Source organism: Aplysia californica, unplaced genomic scaffold, assembly GCF_000002075.1.
Source record: "Aplysia californica isolate F4 #8 unplaced genomic scaffold, AplCal3.0 scaffold00199, whole genome shotgun sequence".
Lineage (NCBI taxonomy): Eukaryota > Metazoa > Mollusca > Gastropoda > Aplysiida > Aplysiidae > Aplysia > Aplysia californica.
In genome coordinates, this window is record NW_004797469.1 from 535,325 (window position 1) to 560,572 (window position 25,248).

The 25,248-nt window shown below is 41.5% G+C and overlaps 1 protein-coding gene across 7 annotated transcripts in view; it reads right to left on the bottom strand.

Annotated features, from left to right (window-relative positions):
* LOC101847344 (MAGUK p55 subfamily member 5) overlaps positions 1-25,248 on the bottom strand; it is a 72,680-nt gene that overhangs the window by 13,142 nt on the left and 34,290 nt on the right. For 6 of the 7 annotated variants that reach the window (XR_004858573.1, XR_004858572.1, XM_035969945.1 and 3 more), the window contains 15 exons: positions 22,845-23,150; positions 21,959-22,195; positions 20,710-20,862; positions 18,932-19,386; positions 17,185-17,446; positions 16,614-16,750; positions 13,093-13,245; positions 12,634-12,786; positions 11,016-11,091; positions 10,113-10,198; positions 8,853-8,933; positions 6,547-6,749; positions 2,737-2,864; positions 2,048-2,209; positions 578-780 (listed from right to left, as the gene is read on the bottom strand). Coding sequence is in view for 5 of the 7 variants with exons in the window: in XM_035969945.1 (XP_035825838.1) it covers positions 578-780; positions 2,048-2,209; positions 2,737-2,864; positions 6,547-6,749; positions 8,853-8,933; positions 10,113-10,198; positions 11,016-11,091; positions 12,634-12,786; positions 13,093-13,245; positions 16,614-16,750; positions 17,185-17,446; positions 18,932-19,386; positions 20,710-20,862; positions 21,959-22,195; positions 22,845-23,150 (2,795 nt within the window). In the remaining 2 variants the exon portion in view is untranslated. The remainder of the gene's footprint in view (positions 1-577; positions 781-2,047; positions 2,210-2,736; positions 2,865-6,546; positions 6,750-8,852; positions 8,934-10,112; positions 10,199-11,015; positions 11,092-12,633; positions 12,787-13,092; positions 13,246-16,613; positions 16,751-17,184; positions 17,447-18,931; positions 19,387-20,709; positions 20,863-21,958; positions 22,196-22,844; positions 23,151-25,248) is intronic. The other variant, XM_035969946.1, reaches the window with a different exon arrangement.

A 25,248-nucleotide genomic window follows, 5' to 3' on the forward strand; every position in this document is an offset into this window, starting at 1 on the left:
ATTCTATTTGCACGGCGACACAGCATTTATACTGCACAACCTGCATATTACAAATGTTGCGTTATCAGTCTATCTTCGCCAAATTTCAGGGTGGTAACGAAAGCGAAAGTAGATCTTGATTTTCCCAATCGAGCCTCGGTGTCTCATACACTTCAACCTGCCGCTATAGCGGCTTTTCGCATGAAACGTACTCTCGGACGGGGAAAAGGTGAACGACTATTATATCACAATCGCGACCGGCAACAACGATGTCATGTACCGCGGCTAGGGCTCACTGAAAAGTTTTACTGGCTTCATCACTCAGTATGCAGGCTAATTTACGACCGTTTACCAAATGTTTACTACCTTCAAGGCAAATTTACTACCATTTACGACCTTTACGACCAGGGCACCGAATTTACGACTTTTTTACGACTTTACGACTTTGCTGGATACCCTGAAAAGGGCTGTTATCCTCCTCCCTTCCTCTCCTTCCCCCTCCAAGCACATAACTCACCCCCACCCATTGCACATACCTCACCTCCACTCTCCCCTCCCAGCAAATGATTCACATGCCCCTTCCTAGCACAGGACTCACCTCTGGCTGTAGTTTGAGCATGCAGACCTTGCCCTGAGCCACCAACTGTCGGATGGCAGCCACCGAGGTGCCATAGAAGTTCTTTTGGTGCTCCCCGTACTCCACAAACTGATTCTGCTGGATCATTGCCTGGAAGTCTACGCGGCTGATGTAATGGTAATTGCTGCCGTCCACCTCACTGGCTCGTCGTGGACGTGTAGTGTCTATGACAGAGAAGTTTCCACAGCATTTTGAGTTGAAACACCACACAAAGAAAACAGATGGACATACACTGTTTCTGAGAATAAATCCCAGAAATTACCATTGTCTACAAATGTGGAACAATGGAAGAGTGCTAAGCAAAGACCTTTTATATATTCTCTTAAAGGAGTATAATAAAGGCCTAAAATATATGAAGACATTGACAACACAGAAGTCGAAGGAGTAGAAAGGTGCACCATTAACCACTGGTATCTGAAAAAACAAGACCACACACACAAATTTTATCTCGCCAGATATCAGGTTCTATGGCAAAACTTGAGAACTACTGACACCGGCTCCTAGTTTAGTTGGCTGAATACCACTGCGAAAGCCGGGTTTACGCAAGCTCTGCTGGTACTACTCTTTTTTTCAGCTGTTCATAAGCCAAATTCATTAGTGTCTGAAAACTTTTCCAACTTTATTACCCAAATAAACTCTAAAATAGTCACTTCTGTTTAACTTAGGAAGGTGAAAGTGTTGATCACGAACATATGAAATAAAATTACTTTCAGTTGTCATAAGGTGAAGAAGTTTCAACGAAATTTCTTTCACACATGGAATATAAGGTAGTGGTGTAGAAGCACTTCGCACAAGGACACTTAAAATGAAGCCTTAAACGCAAATTAAAAAATAATAGAGGAAATGAGAAAGGAATTAAGCATACCAATATAAAAAAAAGGCAAAAAAAATCCCCATCTTCCTCCACCAGATCTGATAGCACCTCATCCTCCCTTCTTACACATGCCTCTACACGTCCTTAAAAAAAGGTAAAGCCTACGGAAAATGCAAGAGGGCCCAGACACAGATGAATGGAAATGCCACTTATTTTGAATATGAAAAAATTGACTCCAGCAAAAAGTTCTTAATGGAAATGTTTTAAAAAAGCAATAACATGAATAACACTTTTGTTTTTCATGCTAAACATTGACATCTGCCATGCTTAATCCAGCATCCTATTTTGTGCCAAACAAGTAAGGTGATGATTGTTTTCGACTTTGTATGAAAACGTTTGTCAGAAAAAGAGGTGTAACTTACCACACCTCCCTTCCCCTGCTTCAGGCTTATTCCTATCTTGAGTTTGGAAGGAAAAAAAAAACCCCACACATGAGCCCGGCAGGTGCCCACGGTTTTCAAGTTACATCTCCAAAAGCTGAAAATGATGACTTTTCTTAGTCTACAATCCCTCAGGGATTAAAATGTAAGGAGGGCAAAAGAGCATATCCAGCTTACGAGGCACTGGAGCACCAAATCTATCCGGGTCAGAGTCAATGAGTCTTTGCTGTAGCTCTTGTCGGCCAACATTGGAGGGGCCGATCAGGATGATAGGTCGTTTGCGGTTGGGTTGCGGGAAGTAGCGAGAGATTTCTTCATAAGTCAGAGTCTCTTCTGCATCTGTGAAAAGTCGTGTAGACAAGCCAGGAGTAAAAAATGACAACAGCAATATCCCTTTCTCTCATCTTCATAATTCACTAAAACACTACTCATCTTCTCAAGTCTTATATCACATTCAATTACTATCCTCTCCTCAAGCCTTCATATCAGTCAAACGCTGCTCTCCACTCCTCCATTTTTCATATCAGGCCCAGTCTCATCTCCTCTCCTCAGTTCTTCAAATCACGTTCACTCTCTTCTCCTCTCCTCAGCTCTTCATGTCACACTCACTCTCTTCTTCTCTCCTCGATTCTTCTTACTACACACACTTTCTTCTCTTCGCAGTTCTTCACATCACACTCACTCTCTTTTCATCTCTTCTTTATTTCACACTCATTCTCTTCTCCTCCTCTTCTCATTTCTTCACATCACACTCACTCTCTTCCCATCACTTCAGTTCTTCATAACATGTTCACTCTCATCTCCTCTCCTCAGTTCTTTATATCACACTCTAAAAGTAGACAGACACAGCATTGACATAAGCTTACCTTCAGATCCTCCATTGTACAGGGACTTTTTCTTTTTCTTTTTTTTCCTTTCCTTCCTGCCACAGGCACATACCCTTCCCTTTCTTTTGTTCTCTTTGTTCTCCATTGCAGTGAGCATTGCAACTCGTCTGTAAAGCAAAGCAGAAATTAATGAGAGAGGGGAATGGAAAGCATTTGAGTGATTATGGTATATGGAAGGAAATTCATAGATATCATTGTATGGGCAAGATGAAGAATAAGGAATGGAGAAGGAAAAAGTTATAAAATAAGAAAGCTTACACTGAGAGACAACGGGGTCTGTGGGGCATGAACAGAAAGCACAGAATGAGCCATTGAAAGGACATGTGTGGTAATGGTTAATTGTGAAATGACTAACTGATCATTTAGAAGGAGGCCGTCCTGCATTCCATGGCCAACCCAGGCTGAGTGGTATATGTGTCATGACGTGGTGGAATCAGGCTCTCATCAATTTTTGGGCATATGGAGTTATTGATATCATCTTAACCCTATTCATCCTGGATTGCCGGGGGTGGTGCACTTGTGTCCACCTGGCTTGCCGCGAGCTGGGGGGAAAAAATCAATCTGAACTCGACACAGTAACTTTAGACACACATTGTGCCCAAACTATTTAGGCTATCAATATGGCATTTCGCTTAGATTTTACTTTAAATGTTCTTTTAATATTATTAGAGAGAAAGAGGAAGGAAAAAGCAGAGAAAACAATCTAATTCTTTGTCCGACTGCTACTTATCGGCACTCGATTTACCCATAGCAACTAATCGTAAATCTATGGTCTAGATCTTGCTTTTCTTCAAAGTTTTCAAGGCACTAAAATCAATCTGATTGCCTTGTTTTTCTAGACTAATGTCTACTTTCACTTTCTTTGCCGCTTATGCCGATAACAAAACCAAGAACATGGTTCATATGTTACAACAAACACTTTTTGTAGTTGTTGGTCTTTTTCTCATCCATGAAAATTTCAGTGAGTGCTTAATTCTCCTTAACGCTATCAAGTTCACGGCCTTGTATATCGACCGAAATCGGTCGATCGTCGGTGGGCCCAGAGCGAAGCCGGCTGTCGCTATAATAATTTGCCTAGAGTCTGCTAAGTGGTTTATTTCGGTAAAGGATGGCTAAACTTTTAAAAACAATTTGTAACTCCTTTTTTGAAAGAGTTAGCCGTTAGAGGTGCCCGGATAATTACCTCAATTTCCCGACTACTTTCGTTTCCTTCGCCTCCATTTTGTAAACAAAGAACAGCTGCTCAACTGTCTTCACAAAAAAACAAACAAGTTTTCAAGTAAAATGTCCGATTCTGACCCCGATTATGGTCTGGATGATTCATTTAGTGAGTTTTCTATCGATGACAGAGACTCTGAATCAGATAAAGAGTCTGACAATGACGTAGCAAGTCCTCAACCAGGACCAAGTGGTGCAGCCAACGGGTAAGTGATGATTGCACTGAGCATCTATGAACAGCTAGACCTATCGAAACCTAATATTGGCCCGGGTGGTACTAAAACGTGTGTTTTATTGTATAAATGATTAAAATTTGGTGTTTTCTTATAAATTGGTTAGAATTGATACGTTTTTTTCGCTTTTATTATATTTTTGGCATTTTTCTTTTATCCCAAGGTGCGGTTGCTAGCTGCTTGTTCACGTTCAAAATGGTGCTTCCTGAGACGATTCTCTTAGTTTACAACATTACAACTGATTGATAACGTTTGCTATCTACTGCAGTTTGTTATTATTTGTTTCAATTTAAATGTATCATCAATTTTTTTATTTTAATGTGAACAAGGGAATAATTTATTTAGATCTATGTGGCCTCAGCTCAGTTGCTCTTGCATGAGAGGAAGAGAGAAACAGGGGGTGGGGGGGGAGAGGGGAAAAGAATGAGCGAGACAGAGAGAAGGGTTCATCCCGTACAGTTGTACTGTGTGTGTACATTTGTCTGATTGAATGGTGCATTGGTGCGTGCGTAGTTTAATTTGTAATGTGTACTTTGCTGTGTTGCTGCTGAATGTTGTATGTTGATGTACTGGTAGAGCCTATATATCCACCTAAACTTTCTTTCGTGGATCCATCAAATTTATCTTTATCATATATAAATATCTCTTATCATGGATGGCTTTTACCAACAATTCTTTCTTGTGTATCTATTTTCCAACAGGTGCTTTCTTCGCTCTTTCGAATGGAGGCATTTGTGTTGCAGATCTGCACATACACCTACGAGTAGGCCAACCTTGCGGCAATGAAAGAGACTCGTCCATCTCTAGCGCAGAAATTGTTTTCGTTGTTATCGTCTTGAGAAAGTTGAGAGAAAGTCTAGTGTCAAATGTAACAAGTGTAGAAAAAACTTCTGTTTTAGTAGCTCAAGAAACTGTCTTCTTTTAGATCATCCAGCTAATGAGTATAAGTGATGTTTTTGTATTCAATGACATACTATGGGTGGAAATATAGGCACAGATGTTTTCGTCACTATTTTTCAACTCAAGTTTTAAAGGTTCGCTTTCTTGTCATTAATAGGGGTAACAAAACAACAAAGCGAACTCGTACTTGGTGCAAAACAGGATCAAAACAAGCTAATGAGAGTTTTTACAAGCTACAAGCTACCTGTTATTTTCAATAGAAACCTGGATTAAGTGGTTCGGACTTGATTTTGAGGACCGGTATTTTGACACGACTATTGTCATAGCTCGGTGGACTGAAGCGCGCGGCAGCTACGAGTATACTCATAGCGCGGGTGCAATGTATTGAAGCCTGTTCTTTTGCCTTCCTTTTGGTGAAAAAATATCCATCTATATTGAATAGAGGTCGATTTATTTGTGATTAAAAGAGGTCAGGGTTGCCTGGTTTCAGAAGTCAAATTAGCAAGAAAATGTCCGCTAAAGTTTGGTAACTTCCATAGCCTGAGAGTCCTTGGAAACTGAAAATATACATTTTTTGTGCCTTTAATCAAAGTTTTTCAGTAAAATCCACACAAACATGAGTTTTTTAAATGGACATAAAAGATATTGGGCTAAAAAAAAGAAAATTAGAAGAAAAAAATTGCCCAAAAAAGCCCTATTTTTGGATTTCATTACTGTGACGAGAGCCTGATTTCACCACGATGCCTCACAAATAGTATCTCAGCACACAATTGGAAATACTTGATGATTCACCTCAAATCTACTAAGCGCAATAGCATATATTCTTTTGGAAACTATATGACAATTGATTGAGAAGTCAGAGACACAAAAATAAATCCGATATTTGGGCAAAGCATTGTAACATGGTGCATTTTGGATGAACCTCCCCATAAAATCACAAATGAACAAACCTCGTGTCGATTAGACTTTGCTTACATTAAAACCTTCGACTTGGCAAAATTAGTCATTCAGTTCCAACTAATTCATGGAAAGGGAGGTTCACTTTATCAACTGAAAGTTACAAAAAGGTTCGTCATCTCATTTCCCTCACAGAACCACATATCTTCCACACTGGCACATCTTCCTTGGACTCACAATCGTATGGTCCAAGCTGCAATTCCCAGCTGAGAAGCGTAGATCTTCACATCCTTGATGGAGGTTCTCCATCATAACCATTCTGATCACACAGTACAATGCAATCAAAACAAGACTAATAAGATTGGAATATATAACTTCACAGTGAGACTCGAACTGCAAACTGAAATGAACAGGTTTGCCAATCAAGTATTAGTAAAGTTCACCTCTGATGGGATGGGACAGAATAAATCAGTGGTTACATGTCTCTGGAAAAGATGCAACATAAGCTCAATAGAAAACCCAAGAGAATGAAGTAGCTTACTGTTCAGTGAAAGACTTGCTAGGTATAAGCCCTGCTAACGATTGATCCTCCTCCTCTCCTTCCCGATAAGCCTGCCACCAGTTGGGGTCATCCAGTGCAATAGCATGCAGGATCTCCCCTCTGCAAAAGCTGATGCCCAGCTCACGGCAAGGGATGTATGGGTCATCCTCAGGATCGTATGCAAACAGCGCCCTCAGATGCATCTGGCCGGTAACAACAACAAACATCATGGGTATAAGGAACTAGTGTGCCCCTCTTTTAACATATTCTATATATTTGTCATTTCAGTAAGTCCGTATAACGGTCATTTCAGTATGTTCATATAATGGTCCTCTCAGTAAGTCTGCATAATAATCATTTCAATAGTCTGCATGAGGGTCATTTCAGCATAACAGTATAATGTCATTTCTGTAAGAACATATGGAACATGAAGAAAAAGCAAAGAAAAGTAATTTCACAAATAATAATTGTGAAACTAATCTAAGTAATGCTTTCTGGCAAAGTAGTAAAGTGATTGAAGAGTGGAAACCTTTGATTTTACAACCTTGACAGAACCATTATAAGAAAGAATTTGAAACAAGTAACTTGCATTTTGAATTTCGATAGCAAAAAACACAACTGTTGAAGCACAGAACCCTGGTCCCAATGCAAAGAATACTATTTAATCTTCCTCGTCTCACTAGTGCATGGGTCTCAACTCAGAATTTTTTTAAAAGAGGAATTTTCCGCGTGATCGCGACAGAAGCCCATTTTTGTGAGACACCCACTATTATTATACTGTTATAATGTTGAAATAAAAACCATAAATTTACCAAAGCAGGGTTATTTCATACCAGTTTGAGGGTTTGGAATATAATTTCAAGTAAGAGTCACTTACCAAATATTTACAATCTTGATTACGTACAGAAAGTAGAGGCGCACTGTGGTCTTGTGCGACTTATTTATATTTTACCTTTATCATATTCGCCTATATAAACTATATTAAAATGAATCTTGTTTTGAGCCTGGGAAAAGGCCTAGAACCAGAATATCGACTGTCATGAACCAGTCTGGGAGTAATGATTCATATAATAAACGTGAAAGACAAAATTAATGCTCAGACTCAAAGTAGAGTAATAACTTGAATAGCTCAAGTAAACCTATTCAGTGTGAGAGGTGTAAGAACTGTTGGAGGGCAAGATACAGTGACATTGAAAATCTGCGAATCTTGAACAAAAAGCTAAAATATAGAGACATAATTTACTGTCACCCATCCAATGAAACGCGAACACTTAGGCCCCTGCCCTAAGTTCATTAACACGCCTACAAGTAGTTATGACGGATCCCGATTATACACAAGGCATGCACAAACGCGCACTTTACTTTGCAGAGAGCTGTAGTAGATCTAGATCTAGTAATCAAAATTCTAAATATTAAAACTTGCTTCCAATTTCTTTTCTTTTTTTGTTGCGACCAGCCCTCCCCCCATCCCCGAGTGTATTTTTCTTTTTTAAAAATCAATAATCTCCCCCCATTCCGGAGTCCTATACTTCACAGCGCTCAGAACGCGTGCAGGTTCATTGACCGGTCACAATGACGAGCCCGACAAGACGCTTGTATAACTTTCTTTTCTTTTTTTTTCGTCCCCACAAGCGACAGCACAGTGACGAACATTATTTTCATGGCGACACCACGTATGTAATGCAGAACCTCCTTTTACAGACAAATTTCCGAGATCTTGATTTTCCGGTCGAGCCCCGGTGTCACACACAATTCCGCTTGCCGCCATAGCCGCCTGTTCGCGTGAAACGTACTTTCACACCGGGAAAAGCCGAATTAACATCACAATCACGACTGGCAAAAATTAACTTACGGACGTTATCAGATTTGGTTTTCAAATAATATTCGAGATCTTTTATGTATTTTCCCGCGTCTCGGCGATTTTTTTTTTCAAATTCTCGGGTAATTCCCGAGGCCTGGCAGTCACTCTGCTTCCAGGAACACTCTTTCTGATTGACCCGCTTTCGCAGTAGCGGGGTTTAGCGGAGGACATGGCGGTAGCGGAAATCCGCTAAATAGCGGAATATTGAGACCCATGCTAGTGCTAAAGGTGTTCTAGGTTGCAAATACAGCCAAAACTGTTTAAGACAGCCATCCATTGTTGAGGAGAAAAGTTACATAATTAGACAGGTGGCCAGCTTAAAAAGTGTCATTATAATGTACAAAAAATGCTGCAAGGGGAAAATGGAGGATGGCCCTTTGTAACAGGTGATTGTCTAATACAGGTGATCGTTAGAGCATATCTCAGGTTATCAAAAAAAACTTACAATGTTTGATCGTTGCTGAGAATTGAGTTGAGCTCGGTGCCCAGGGATGATGATAAAAGTGATGGTTCCACTCATGTTCGCCTGAAATATACAACAATATCCGGAAACACATTAAGCCACTCAACCATTACACTATCTCCAAAAACATCTTCATAGACATGCAATGAATGAAATAAAAAGGTTTGCTCCACTCAAGGTGGATTCCACATGTTTCTAATATGTTGTAGTAAATGCACTTCTGGGTAACAACAGAAACAACAGGCAGACAACCTCTCTGTCAAAAGCTGTGTTGTCACAAGTACACACTGATTAGGAAAAAAAGACAACAATTTATGAGTAAAAATTCCCCCCCCCCCCCATGTACTCCATAGGGACATCAGGTCTCAATGCAATGAACTCCAGCTAGATATACTTTGCTGAGACATGTCTTAACTGAACATATCTTGGCTGCACGCATCTTTGAGAAACAAATCTCTGTTGCACACATCTTTGCTGCACACATTTTTGAGGAAAATGTTTTTGCTGCACACATCTTTGAGAGACATTATCTTTGCTGCTCACATCTTTGAGGAACATGTCTTTGCTGCTCACACCTTTGAGGAACATGTCTTAGCTACACACATTTTTGAGGGACATATTGCTGCACACATCTTTGAGGGACACATCTTTGCTGAACACATCTTTGCGGGACATGCCTTTGCCAAAGGTAATTAATACCTAACAAGTTGAAAAATAAACTGTTTGAGGCTACATCAAACTTTCAAGAATATTGAAATTAGGAATGTGGTCATCCATGCATATTTTCTTTTATTTACCTTCACCAATATTTTATGCCATGTTCATTCCTCGGACACAAAAATTTTAGTAAAATAACCCTTTGCATTTGCAAAGATCATTGATATCCTCCTGACAAGGTGATGTGTATTACACAGCTTTTTAAACTCATACCTATATTAGGGAGTAACAAAACTTACAGAGTCAACATTCAAAGACTTTCTTCAACTTCATAGTGATTACAGGGTTCTGTCTGTGCTAGTGGAGGACATTGACACATTGGATATCATTTAGCGCTCAGAAAAAAGACAGACAAACAGAAAAGATTTTTTTAAATGCAGGAAGAAACAAAAAATACAGAAAAAAGACAAAGCAGGAAAAAAATAGTATTAAAAAAACACATCAACCTAAAGAAGAGAGGTAAAGACAACAAGTAGAACCAACCAGTGGTACCTTTAGCAAGCAGGAAGAGAAAAAGTGACTCACCAGCATCTCTGAGACTTCGTTGATGTTGCGGCCTCTCATGTCAACGCCGTTCACCTCCAGGATCTCATCACCTTCATGCAACAAGCCTGAGAAAAAGAGTAGCAAAAAAAATAATAATCTGCTAACGTTCAAAAGCAATCTCAAGTTCAAAACCACTGTTGACAACAAAAGATTTGATCACCATGTCCACTAAATAGTAAATTAATGTCACCATAAATCAGGATAATAGAAACACTGGGAAGAAGTATTTGTTTGTTTTTTTGTTTTTGTAAAGTGTTTTACGGCACTCGCAACTGCATAAGGTCATATGAGCGGGACACACCTAATATTTTCAGTTGGTAGGAAGTTTTGAATTTTGCCCGGGTGGCGGCCGAAGTCTACTCTTATCGATTTTAGACCACCAAGGGATCTTTAACGTGTGCAACTTGCACATGGGCCCTCCGATATTTTTCGCCCTTGTCCGAGAAGGCTAGGTGTAGATCTTTCCTACCAGAAGATCAGGGGTGTGGCTGAAAGACAGCAGTAAGAAGAAGCGAAGGAGTAGCAGTAGAAAGGCTGCAGAAAGAATCAGGAGCCCAGAGGAAGGGGCAAAGGAGGTGAGGGGGTGGGGGCAGAAAGAGGAGACGAAAGCAGACGACAGAACATTGCTAGAGAGCAGGAAATGAGGTGAAAGGAGACAAATTTAGAGAAGAAAATTTTTGGGTTGCAACCCGGATTCGAACGCGGGACCTTTTGAATGAGAGGCGAACACCTTAACCTCTAGGCCACGAGAGCCCCCGGGAAGAAGTGTGCAGAGCAGACAACATCGGACAAAGTGCCACGCTTCAACAACAACGGTAACACTCTCACTAGTTCTGACTAAGAGAAGCCCCCAACAAAAACAAAACATGCTGAAGCACTGACCGCTTTCCTCTGCAGCTCCACCTTTTACAATGCGACCAATGATAACCGAGTCACCTTCATTCTTTACTGTAGCACCCTGAAAAGACAAAAAAAAATATTTGAGGCATCGAGATGAAATCAGGCATTTGTCAATATAATGCAAATGAAGAAATTGGCATTTTCCCGCTGTTTTGGCAATTTTTATCAAATGTTTGTTTTTTTTGGCTCAACACTTTAAATGTCCATTTAAAACCCTTTTCAGTGCAGATTTTACTGAAAAACGTCAATTAACACTTTCCACCCACGCAGCGCGCAAAACACTTATCCCCACGGACCAGGACACAGATGCAGTACATGCTTATATCACACCGTCGCAAATCTGTGTCCCATAGGGGCAAAGTGTTAAAGGCACACAAAAAGTAAATTTTTAAGTTTCCCACGACCCTAAAGCTATGGCAGTCACCCAATTTTGGCAGCCATTCTATTGTTAATTTTACTACCCAAACCAGGTAAGCCCCCCCCCCCTCTTTCAATTGCTAATATCTCGACTCCTATTCCAGATAGACGAGTATTTTCTTCACTGAGAAATACAAATACAAATTAACAAATAAACAAGCTTTAAGATGATACCAATAACTTCATATAGGCAAAAATTGACAAGTGCCTGATTCTACCATACAGCACCACCCACACTCACACAGAGTTGGCATACTGTTTCAATGTTGTAAACCATAAGTTCTTTTTTATTGAGGTTTCTTAATCGGTGATACTGGTTGCATGTTCTCCAAGATATAAGCAGTGGCGTCCAAAAGCAATTTGAAAATGTAACCATCCAACCTTGTTAAAAGCCTTGCATTAGCCACCCAAGCAGCATACCAATTCAAAACAAAATAAATTCTAAATCATCTGACATATGAATATTTCATCTATGTTTAGAGTCGCCAGAGATATGGTCACTCCAAACTGACCTTACAACAAATTAGACTTGGCAAAATTGTGCGAAATCTTTTGGTTTCAGCATTTCTTATTCGTGAAGCCACATACGATTTGCTGCCCACTGAACTATGAGTGCTGCTCTCCAGCTGGGTCTGTCAGGAGCTAAGCTCTACCACATTGAAGTATTTATGTAGAAGTTCTTCAGGGACATCTTCAGGGTATCTGTAGCAACAGGGTCACATCAGTACATTTCAGAGTAAGGGGAAACCATTTAACCGATTGTGGACCTGAACATCCTGAACATGAGTCACCATGGATTCTCCCCTTGATGAGTCGGCTCAGATCCCATATTTTCCTTGTTCCTAAGAACCCGGATTTTAAGAGGAGACTACTGTGTATTCCTCAAGCGGGATAAAACATCTTACGATGTATCTTATATTCCTCACGCTGGATAAAACATCTTATGAAGGTCCTGCTGAGGCAGAGAGAGATATAGGGAGGGATGGAGGGAGGGAGAGAGAGAGAGATGTACTTACCAAATGCACATTGGTCTTTACCAAGTGTATGATCCTGACACTGTCCTCACCATACTGGACCAGTGGGAGGGAGAGGGGGAGGGAGGGAGGGAGGGAGGCCTCTTGGGCCAGAGAGAGAGAGAGAGAGAGAGAGAGAGAGAGAGAGAGAAAGAGAGAGAAGTACTTACCAAATGCACATTGGTCTTTTCCAGGTGTATGATCTTGACACTGTCCTCACCATACTGGACCAGTGGATAGTCCAAAACCTCCCCCTGGTACACCATCTCCTCTTGGGCCTGCAAAACCTGCTGGGCCACTGCATCCTGACACTCTAGCACACTCTGCAATGGAGAATTATATGGGTTTTACCCCCAAGTATTGGCTCAAGGCTTGGGAAGGCTCAAAGGGTCGACGCTTCCTTCAGCATTGTAAGGTTATTCAATAGATGGGATTTTCAAATCTAATATTTACCTCCAATAGTAAAGAACCAAGTGGGAGGAGCAAGACCAACCATTTTCAGATTTGAATCAAAGCCATCCATACCATAGCCTGGTGTTCAGTAGGGAAAGCAGACATAGGCACTCAGGCACCATATAGCGTGCGCACACACACCCACACACACACACACATAGACACTTGTCTCTTGCCTTAAGATAAGGAGAACTGAGCAGGGCAAATAACTCCTGGGCATGAGGATCATGTGGGGCTTGGGTCATCATGTACTGGACTTCTGTGCCTGTTTCAGCAACATCATCCGTCAGAGGTCGAACTGGTGGTGACCTTGACATAATCTCAATCACCTGAGAAAGGCAAACGTTTTTTCATCATATTCTTGAGCTACGTCATAAACTTGTACTGGTCTTTTAAAAATGCACATATGCCTTTATGACTTGTGGATTTTCCCCCCACATCCCCACTCTTATCTTGATGATTTCAGGCAGCATGCTTTAGTCAAGTAGCCTCTGATCCAGCAGTACATGTAATTTGTACACACACAAATAAAGACTTACAGTGAATGAGAGAAACAGTGACAGAGAGAAAGAGAGGAGGAGAGAAAAACAAAAGGCTCTAAATACATGTAAAGTCAAACCTGCCATGACAGCCACCTGTATAATACAGCCACCTGTAAAAATGGCCACTTTCCATTTTCCCCCTTACGTTTTTTCTATATAATTTAACTGTGTAAAGAGGTCACCAGTCCAACACGTCCGCGGCCACCTTATTTTATCAACCCATGGTCAAATTTACCTGCCTCAGGCGGCCAGGCGAGATCACTCATTGCCTGACACTTTGTCATAAATTTTGAATCGGCACCTCAAGCTGTGGACGGGCCGTCATAATCCATTTACCTGTCATAATAGTGAGTCCTTCCAATGAATGTTTATCCAAGTTGACCATTGGGTAACAATATATTTTCAACTGTTGGTGAGGGAAGCGTAATCCGTCATAACCTATAAGTCCCGCCCACGACTCATGCACAAATCGTATGCGAGGAGACTGGTCACTGTTTTGTTTACCTAATGTGTATCAAAGTAACAATGGACGTTGACATGAACTTGCAACAGAAGAGTCGCTCGTTCTCCGAGTGGTGGTGACCCGTGTGTTTGTTTTACCATGTCACTCAGTCTACATCATCTTACTTTTATTTTACCCTTGCACAAAATCAGCAACAAAAAGAAAACTAACCAAAAAACAAAACAACACAAAAAATTGTTCTTACACTACCCCCTCCTTTTTTAAAAAAGAAAACAAAAACCCTTTAGAATGCGCCTTCCGGCTGTCTAAAGCCCCATTTAGACGTACAGTTCGCTGATCGACAAACTGACAATTTAACCAACGGAAGTTCAATCTGGGTCATCGGTAAACTGACAGTTTGTCGACGAGAGAAGTTCCGTTTAGACGTACAGTTTTTATCCGTCCTTGGACTGTTGTAGCTAGATCTAGGTCAAAAACGTCAACAATGGATGAAGCAAGCTACCTGGATGATTTGGCAGCATTTTTTGTTCTCAAATCCAAAAAGAAATCTAGAAAGAGGACCATCTGGGCTAAAGAATGGCTATTAAAAAGAAGTACCTACACACACAAATATTCTATTTCCACAATACTGGCAACGTTCGATAATGTTCGATGAACTGTAGAACAGTTTACTTTTTCAGTAGCCCCCCCAATTACTATTCGCCGGTTTTGGTCTCAAGAGTAGATGTAGGGGGGTTTCAGGGGGGCAGCTAGAAATCAAGAGTAGATGTAGAGGGGGGTTCAAAGGGGGGGCGCACTTTACCATAATTTGATGTTTTGCCGTTAGGTTTGATATCTCTCGCTTGCCGCGCATCAAACATAGCCTTCTGATCTAAATCTAGATCTGGATCTAGGTACAAATAAGCGGGGTGGGAACTACCGAAAAAGCGCCCAGTTTCCTTGTTTTTCCACACGGACATTGTGCAATAGTAAAACTGGTAGCGTGTAGACAAAAATAAATAAATAAATAAACAGCATCGTCTAGATGAAACAATGGCGTGTAGCCCTCAGCTGACTCCAACACATCTCGGCGGTATGCGTCACACCACGTGGCACATTATTTGCCTTCACTGGCAACGTTCGATAAAGTTCGATAAACTGTAGTACTGTTTCCTTGTTATTCCACACGACATTGTAGTAGAACTAGAAGACCTGTGAAATAGTAGTAGGCCTTCTGTCTAGACTAGACTCTCTAGAAGATCGGCGCTTTTTCGGTGGTAGTTCCCCCCCCCCCAGTACTATTCGCTGGTTTTGGCCCCAAGAGTAGATCTAGGGAGCTTCCAGGGGGGCAACTACAAATCTAATAAAAATATGGAGGGGGGATTGGGGGGGGAGGGGGCATTTTATCATAATTTGATGTTCTGCAGTTAGGTTGGATATCTCTCGCTCACTCGCCGCGCATCAAACATAACCTTCTGATCTAAATCTAGATCAAGATCTCTAGGTTCAAATAAGCGGGGTGGGAACTATCGAAAAGGCGCCCAGTTTCCTTGTTATTCCACACGGACATTGTACTAGAACTAGGCTAGAAGACCTGTGCAATAGTAAAACTGGTAGCGGGTAGACCACAAAAAAAAAAATTAAATAAACAGCACTGTCTAGATCACAGAATTCTACAAGTGTAGAATTCTGTGGTCTAGATCTACTGTCTAGAATAGTCCAGATGAAGCAATGGTGTGTAGCCCTCAGCTGACTCCAAAATATCTCGGCGGTACATGTCACACCACGTGACACATTATTTGCCTTCACTTTCAAAAATGAAGGGGTGGGCCGAATGGTAAAACAAAAGAAAACACACAAAAAGAATTTAACTTGGTAATTCGCGATTAAATTGCGTTCCTCGTGTGAATTTTAATAATTTTGGGTCGCTGATCACGAAAATCTTATTATTTTTTTTATTTGACGAATATTTATGAAATTTTTGGAATGCATTTTCAACTCCGCCTGGGGCAACATCAAAGAAGCAGCCCCCTCGTCGTCACTCCTTCAGTTCGCCGACCGGCAAATATCTGGCGTCGCCAGATATCTGGTGGTTGGACGGAAAACCCTTCGATATCGAGAGGATTTCTCGTTTCACGCTCAGTTTCCACATGAAATTGACAGAATGCCGGCAATCCTCTCGATATCCTACAGTTTGTCGATCAGCGAACTGTACGTCTAAATGGGGCTTAAAGCTGGAGATCGGCCCCGGTTTACACCTCCGAAGAGAATGATTAATTTTCTTCATTTTGATCAGTCCTGCCTAAGACGCCCACCTGTGTTATACGGCCTCTTTTCTCCTTGACATTGGTTGGCCGTTTTACACAGGTTTGACTGTAATTCACCTACAAATGACACTTTTCATACACAAGTCACATTGAATCTTTTTCCTTGGCCGTCAGGGCTGTTTAACAAAGGGAGGCATCAGAACAATGTCAAACCGTACATAAGTCTACTGCTCAATTTTGACTACCTTAAAATTGAAAACTAGGTCAGACTACAGCATATTTCAGTCTTTAAGACATAAGAAGACAGAACTCTGATAACAATATAAATCTATTTAAAATTGTGTTTTAAAATTGTCCTACTATAACATGGAGTTCCTGGAAGGAGGAAACTATTTTCTGGTGAAATTCAACCATTCAACAGTAATCATTAGCTTTTGTCCACCGACCTGACAGTGCAGATTCACAGCCTGCTGGAACTGGTCGTTTTGGAACAATGATCGCAGGAAGGCAATGTATTTCTGGTCCTCCGGCCCAGTGATTGTGCTACGGATGTGGTGCAGGCTGGAGAACAGGTCTTCCACACCTGGGCCCAAACAAAAGACAAAATGTTCCCCATCAATTGATGCAAACAAACAAAACTAAAGGTACCAATACTAGTGCCTGAAATGTGTAGTTTAAAAAATCTACAGCAACGAAACACTAATTGTCTTCATGATGTGAAGATAAACTGTGACACACTAGCGACATAGGTGCATGTGTTGATACAAAACACATTTATGTAAACAAAAATTGTGACACACTAGGCAGTCACATATATGTACATACAAAGTGAAACATTTACGAGACAATCACATGTGAAGATACACAGTGACACACCCAAGACATAGTCATGTATATGAAGAATCACACTATAAAAACTCATATCAGCTTCCACTACATAATTCCCATTCCATCCTCCTCAAAATACAGGTGCAAATACTCATCTAAAACCCATAAAAACATATCACCAGGACATACCAATATTCTTCTTCAGGTACCGATCCTCAACCATAACATCTGACAACTGTCTGGGCTGAGACTTGGCCTCAATGTCATCAACTTCATCATCCTCTTCGTCCTCCAAATCATCCTCATCATCAAAAGCTGTGTTGACAAACCCTGAGGGGATCTGTGTCAGTGGTTTCTTGTTTTCCAAGGCCTGGAGCTTTTTGGAACCCCTTAAAGAAGCTCGTAGGAAATCCTCCTCTGCCTGCTGGCGACTTTCTTCCTCTCTACGTTTCTGTAAAAACAAGCCAATAATTGCTACAGCACTTCAGCACAAAGAACACACTTCACTTCTGTATAAACAATCCAACAATTGCTACAACACTTCTATAAATATGATAACTACCACAGCCCTTCTGTAAAACAAAAACAATAACTACTACAGCACTTCTGTAAAAACTATAACTATCTGTTTAGTAAGCGCTTTACGACACTTGAAACACAATAAGGTCACATAAGCACCGAAGATTAGAGGTGTTAGCACACACACACACATCACATACACACGCACTCAGGTACGCACACACACACTACAGTTGAACCTGTATAAGACAGCCACTCGTTGACAAGAAGAAAAGTGACCGTCCAAGACATGTGGCAGTCTTGATCCAAATGAAGAGTAAAAACCATTCCCTTCTTCCCAAATGGAAGCGGTCGAAGGCCTAAGACTGCCATGAGACCAATTAGAATGGGCTTTTATCTTTCTTTTGGAGGGAGGTTGAAAAGAGAGGTTTCGTGGCTGCTGTGATTAAGTTCTACGGATAGTACCAGAAGATGAAGACAGTATGCACTGCAAGAGCAAAACAAAAAATCTGTTAGACAAGGAAGACCGAGTGCCCCTGTGAAACAAATGGATCACCATCACTCGGTGAATGAGCTGTCACAAGTTCATATTGACATCCACTGTTATCAACTGGCTACATAAATCAACTGCTCATTTCACTTCTGATTCGTGTAGGTCAGTTAGTTTTAGTGAGGTTTTACGGCGCTCGCAACAGCATAAGGTCATAATATGAGCACTAAGGGGTGGATGTAAACAGAAAGTCCAAACTGGGAATCAGGCTTACTCTGCTCATCTCTCTAGCCTCAATAGCACAAAGTTTGCTTCGACTATTAAGGCACCCCGGAAATAGCAGTTCACAAGAGAGTGAGAAATATACAAAAGAAGTAGAGGAAAAATGACGATTCGTATAGGTCAGAGATGTGGGGCAGGGCTACTAGATTATAGCGGTTCACACACCTTCACCAGCAGCTGAATTTTGTTGCCAACAGATCAACTTGAGTAAACATGAACAGTTCATTCAATGGGGAGACTAACAATATAGACAAATGAATGGATAATGATGACTCCACAGCATCCGGAGTCATTATAAAGTATGCAAAGCATCAAGCAATGAAAGATTTGCTCGGCCATCATAGACAGGTTTTTTTCAGCTGTTGGTTAATAAAATAAAGTGGCTGAGGCCGTGTTGGACAGGCTATCGTTTTACACAGTGTCATTACATAGAAAAAAAGCAAGGGGGGAAATGGACAGTAGCTGTATGGCCAACTTATTCAGGCAACCATCTTGGCAGGTTTGACTGTATATAATTCATGCATAAAGCTGGGTATACAGTTGTTTTAGTGTAAGAACGAGTTTTACTGTAATTGTAACTTAAATAGTTCATATAAGTGCCAAAGACACATTAACTAGTACTGAGAGAAAACACATGGTGCATACCTTGAGTTCTTCTTGATGATGATGCAATCTTTCCAACTCATGGGCTGTGGGTTGGGCCGGATGTGCAGCCGGTTGTAGGAGACTGGAGGACTGGTGTTTAGTACTGTTTGCACCGGAATTAAGTGAGGTCTGAGAGTGAGAGTTATTTCCCCTGTCTTTCATCTGGTTGTGCATGCTGCTAGCCACCTGGGGCGGTGGGTAGCGAGGTGGGGACTTGACGCTCGCCACAAAGTTCTCTGGCACATCAATGGCCATCTCACGGTGTGGGCCAGGGTCATCAAGTTCAAGGTCAAAGGAGCTGTCCCTGCTGAGGTCGTAGCTGCCACTGAGCTGAGAGTGACCACCATTTCGGTAGTGAGGGTCACTGCCATTGCTGTTCATGTTGATGGACCCATTGAAGAGGAAGTCGCCAATGGCTGGGCTCTCCCCACCACCATTCTTGCTGCGTCTTTTACCTACCAAGGCAATTATATACAATTTTTATTGAGTACAGAGAAGGATACAAAGACAAAAACGGCAGTTTAGTGCTCCAGAAAAGCAAGACAGACATATGTGAGTCAGCGGGGTGAAATCAGGCGCTCGTCAAAATAATGAAAGTGAAGAAAACTGGGGATTTTTCCCACAGGTTTGGGAATTTTTATTGAATTTTTGTTTCTTGGCACCACACCTTTCATGCCCATTAAAGAACACATTTCTGTCGCGATTTTAAGGGAAAAACGTTGATAAAAGACATAAAAGATGTAAATTGTAAGTTTCAACGGACTCTCAAGCAAAGGAAATAACTAAACTTTAGGGGCAATTTTCTCGCTAATTTAACTTCTGAAACCAGGCGACCCCCACCTCCTTTAATCGCAAATACCTCCACTTGTATCCAAGATAAATGAACATTTTTTTCATCGAAAGCAAGGCAAAAGGACAGGCTCTAAGACGATACCACTAACTCCATATGCCCAAAAATTGACTGGTGTCTGATTCCACTATGTCGTGACACATATAAACAGAGGAATAGTAAAGAAATAGAACCTTAAAAGAAGAGGTACCACCCTGAAACAAAAGTTGTCCAGTGGTAGTGGGGTATTTTTTTAGTTTTAGTAAGAGTTTTATGGCACTTGCAACACAATATGGTCATATAAGTGCCGAAGAATAGAGGTGTTAAAAGAGAGTAACAAAACACAAAAAAGGAGGAGAGACAAGGAAGATAGATGTTTGATAGGAAAGCAGGAGCACACCACACCAGAGCACCCATCAACCATCCACTCAGTGGTAGTGGGATGCTGACAGTTCTTACAGACAAGTCATCAGGAACAGGTTAGAGCAGCAACATCACTGACAAGTGAAAGAACAGACCACACCATAGAACCTCAGCACTGTCTACAACCAGACAGTCCTTAAACTGCAAACAAGAGAAACTTGTTTTTCTATACCATGGATGAGTGAGAAGAACTGACCGTTGAACTTCTTTCAGCTCTCAAAAGTGCCTGGTCCGGAGCAAGCACTGGCAATCTTGGGTATCAACTCAGTCCTATATTCAGCTATCCTCAAATGTTGCAATATCCTGATTATCTCCAGTTGCCCAAGAATTTAACTTTTTTTAAAATTATACCACTCTTGGCCATCCTCTTTTTTCATCAATCTATCCAGTTACAGTGAAATATTCAAGACCCTTGGGACACCAGGTGTATGTAAAAAAAAACCCAACTGTATCTATCTTTTTCCTATAGCTTTGATCAAGTTAATGTTCTCGAATCAGAGTACAAACTAGTTAAACATCCACAAACCTTTGTTCTTTTTGCCTGTGTCATTATAGCCATTCATCTCCATCCATTCCCCACTCTCTTCTCCACTACCACCGTTGGTTGTGCCGCTGTCAAACCCTCCTCTTGGAGAAGGGCTGTTTTTCTTTTTCTTTTCTCCAGGCATGGACGCTGGATCTAAGGAAGGAAAGAGGAGAGGAAGGGTTGGGGTGGGAGAAGAAAGGGGGGAGAAGGAAAAACAGATACTGAGAATTACCATGGAAATGACATTGTGATGTTGAAACAGGTTGTAATATGATCATGATGACAACTCCGGGAAACTATGTAACAGTAAGAGGTGTTATTCCACATAAAATATATAATGATTGAATTTATATAGTGCATATTGGGGGCTCCAGTGGCTAAGTGAGTAGTGAGTTTAGACTCAAGTAATGTTCAACCAAGTGTGGGTGACACGGGGATCAGATGGGTGGTCACTGGGGTGTGTCCTTGAGCAAGACACAACAACCCTTGCTCAAAATACAGGGCGCTGCAGTGGCGACCGACAGTGGCATGGTTGTAAACTGTTCTGTATTTGGGTAATATTGTGTATTCCTAATTATATATTTATGTATGAATATTGTATGTTTGCCCTTGTAAACCAAAGTGCCCTTCTGGGACAAAAAAAAGTGTAATTTATTTTATTTTATTTATTATATCCCCGATCTGCAGCATGCTATACGCGCTTTACAACTATTATTACCCCAGCAGACCCTAAAATAAGAGGAAACATTATCAACATCTAAGAGAAGGAATACAGTGGAATCTGAGGATTGCACATGCTCCAACACTTTCAAACTGACAAGATCTTTCTCTGACTACAGCCAGGTGCCCATTCCCACCTAGGAGAAGTGAGGAAAATTTGTGAGAAATTCCTTTCCTAAGGACACCAGCATCAGGGCTCTGATAGGATTTGAACCTAGAACCTTACGATTGTGTATCTGTGAGCCTAACCACTAAACCATCGACACAACAAGCCAGTGTAAACTTTTTAAGTGTAGGGGTTACATAGCAGAGACAAAATTTTGTTGTGAGACTGATCAACAGAACCAAAATAAGTCTGTTGTGGGACTGTTACAGTTGTGGCATCAAGGAAAATACCTCTTCTACAGAGTGCAAAAATCACTTTCAGGACACTCATTAGTTGTTTTTACTGAGTGGCACAAATGACCAAAGTACTTACAAATAAAGAGGCTATGTAAAATGTATATCAGTAGCATGGCCAGGTACTCACCTGCAGAGTTGATGAGAGCAGCTGCAGACTCGTAGAGCGGGTTCTGCTGAACAAAAAATTCCTCTCCGCCCTCCCCCCGCCTCCAGCGTTGTTTCCCAGACGTCTTGGCCTCCAGCCCGCGACCCTGGCCACCACGAGCACTGAGGCCCTGCGTTGTGACAACTGCGGCTGTGCTGGTAGTGACGGTCACTTGAGTATCAGTGTCACTGACCACTGTTGTGGTGGTGCAGGTCAAAGCTGCGGGAATAAAATGAGACTCCTTGTTGCTTTTGTCTGCCTGTCTTACTTCTTCCCACCACTAAATAACCATTATTATGTTGAAGTGCTTGTCTTTACTCAAACAATCAAACAAGGTTGGTTTTAGTAGATGTTTTACGGCGCTCGCAACAGCATAAGGTCATATGAGCGCCAGAAGATTAGAGGTGTTACAAGAGAGTAACAGACATAAAAAAGAAGAAGGGGAGATAAGGACGATAGAATGTTTGATAGGAAAGAAGATGCACCAGAGCACCCGCCAACCACCCACAATCAAACAAGATTGTCAGCAGCTAGTACACTTCAGTAAGACAATACAGGCTTTTTTTCACGTGCAATGAATGTTCTCAGGTATTGTTATCTTTAATATAGGGGGACAAAAGCCACCAAAGGAAACTCTGCTTCCAACAAAGCTGTACAAAGAAAAAACAGCAATGTGAAAAAAGGCAAAAGTTATCAACCATAGTTACTTGCTCTTTTGCTATCAGCCACAGCTGACAAGTGTGGCACAATGATTAACACCATTTGCACCAAGGAAGCAAGTACAAAAAATATGAGTCAGTACTGCCAATTCTAAAGAGTCCTTGAATAGTTTCTCTCAATCACAAACACTATCACACAACAAAGACACCTTTATTAGCTGAGAACTCTGCACTGGCTGTGGTGGTGTCTGCTACAAATGTCCCGAGACTATGCTGTTGCTGTGTTGATGCTGTGGGGCTGCTGATGGCAGTGGGAGTGGTGGTGACAGAGCTGACAGCAGCAACAGTTGATGTAACAGTTGTAGTAGCTGTGACTTCTGTGACAGTGGGTGCAATCAGCTGAGACATGTCCACCACCTGCACCTGTTGAGCCCAGGCGAGGCGATCAAGTTTCTCACGAGCCTCATCTTCGACAGCTATCACATACGCGTCGTGAATTTTCTCTATATTCCAAGCTGAAAAGGAAGAGCAATTTGAGAGGATAAAGGATGAGTGCACTACAAGACAGAAACAAGCTATGTTCAGATCTCGAAGCAAAACAATGAAACTACTCACATGCCTTTAGACTTTATCAAGCTATTCTAGCAAAAAGAAATCTGAACATTTTCCTCTTAAAACAAAGTACATTATCTTTGGTAATCTGGAGTGAGACAAGGGTGTTTGCGATCACTGCTACTATTTATAATATACATGGACAAAATTACAAAATAAGCAAACCCCAACCCGATAAACCTGAATGAGATGCTGTTTGCGGACGATCAAAGCCTGGCATATGAGAAAGAAGAGCAACTTCAAGAGCACACAGACAGGCCGAAAACACAATGTGAAAAGTTCAACATGAAGATCAGTTAAAGAAAAACGGAGACGATGAAAATCAGCAGAACACCTGAAAACCTTAACATCACCATCAATGGAAATCCGTTGAAACAAATCAGCCAGTTCAAGTATCTTGGTAGCATCTTTTCGGAAGATGGACGTCTCAACAGAGAATTTGAGACGAGAGTACAAAAGGCTAACAGCGTCAGCTACCAGCTTGCCCCACTCTTCAAACATCCTAACATCCCCATTGAGACCAAAGCCAAGCTCATTAACTCTATCTTCATCCCCACCTTGACCTACCAGTGCCAGAGATGGACCCTGACCAAAAGTCTGGAACGTAAGATAACCACCTACGAGATGAGATGTCTAACGAGAGCCGTCAACAAAACCAGACGGGACATGGTCAGAAACAACAAGATCAGAGAATAGTGGGAACAAAACCTGTCCTCCACTACATCCAAAGGCAAACAATCATGGGGTTTGGACATCTCACATGTATGGCACCTAACCAGCTTGCCAGTAAAACCTACTACAGGAAAGTATCAGTGTACAAAGCAAGAGGAAGACCAAGAAAGACCTGGATCCAGGGTGTGAAGGATACCCTAAAAACATTCAATATCCCATCCAGCCAGGCCATCAAACTTGCTAGAGACAGGAAGCTCTTTCTCCCCTCGACGCTGTAGAGGTACAAGAGGACGGATAAAGTAAAGTAAGTATAGATTTTTATTACTATCAATTGCTCACTTTTCACCAAGCTTTACTCTGTACTGGTTCAGAGACAGACTGGACTAAAATACATATATATGGACGAGTCTGCTTAAGCCAAACACAGAAAATCAGAAAACAACCTTCAACTCAAAGAAAATAAAATCCAAGATTTTGTCCTCTTCTACTTGAGTAGCCTCTCTAAACTGAAAACAAGGCTAATCCGGAGAAAACCCGGCAGTCCCGCATATATAGGTTTGGGGGCTCTCGTGGTCTAGAGGTTAAGGTGTTCATCTCTTATTCAAAGGTCCCGGGTTCGAATCCGGGTGGCGACAGAAAAATTTTCTTCTCTTAAATTGTCTCCTTTCACCTCCTTTCCTGCTTCTGCTCCACCCCCTCACCTCCTTTGCGCCCTCCTCAGGGCTTCTGACTCTTTCTGCAGCCTTTCTACTGCTACTCCTTGGCTCCTTCTTACTGCTGTCTTTCAGCCACACCCCTGATCTTCTGGTAAGAATGATCTACACCAAGCCTTCTCAGACAAGGGCGAAAAATCTTGGAGGTCCCATGTGCAAGTTGCAGGCGTTTAAAGATCTCTTGGTGGTCTTAGGTCTAAAATCAATAAGAGTAAGCTTCGGTCGCCACCTGAGCAAAATTCAAAATTTCCTTCCAACTGAAAATGTTTGGAGAGTCCCACGTGCTCATATGACCTTATGCAGTAGGGAGCGCTGTAAAACACCTACCATTAAAAAGGGGGAAAAAAATATAGGTTTATGCAGACTCCACTGTATACATACACAAATAGATGAAAACACCAAAACAATGACAACATACAGACACAAAACCAAAGAAAGAGCAAGTGAGAAAGAGAGACACAAAGAGGAGACAGATTGAGAGAGCAAGATAGACAGACCGACAGACAAACATAGCATGAGTGAGAAAGAAAGAGAGGGACAGAGAGACAGAGATAGACATAGAGAACAGGGAGAGAAGGCAGGAGAGAGAGAGAGAGAGAGAGAGAGAGAGAGGGAG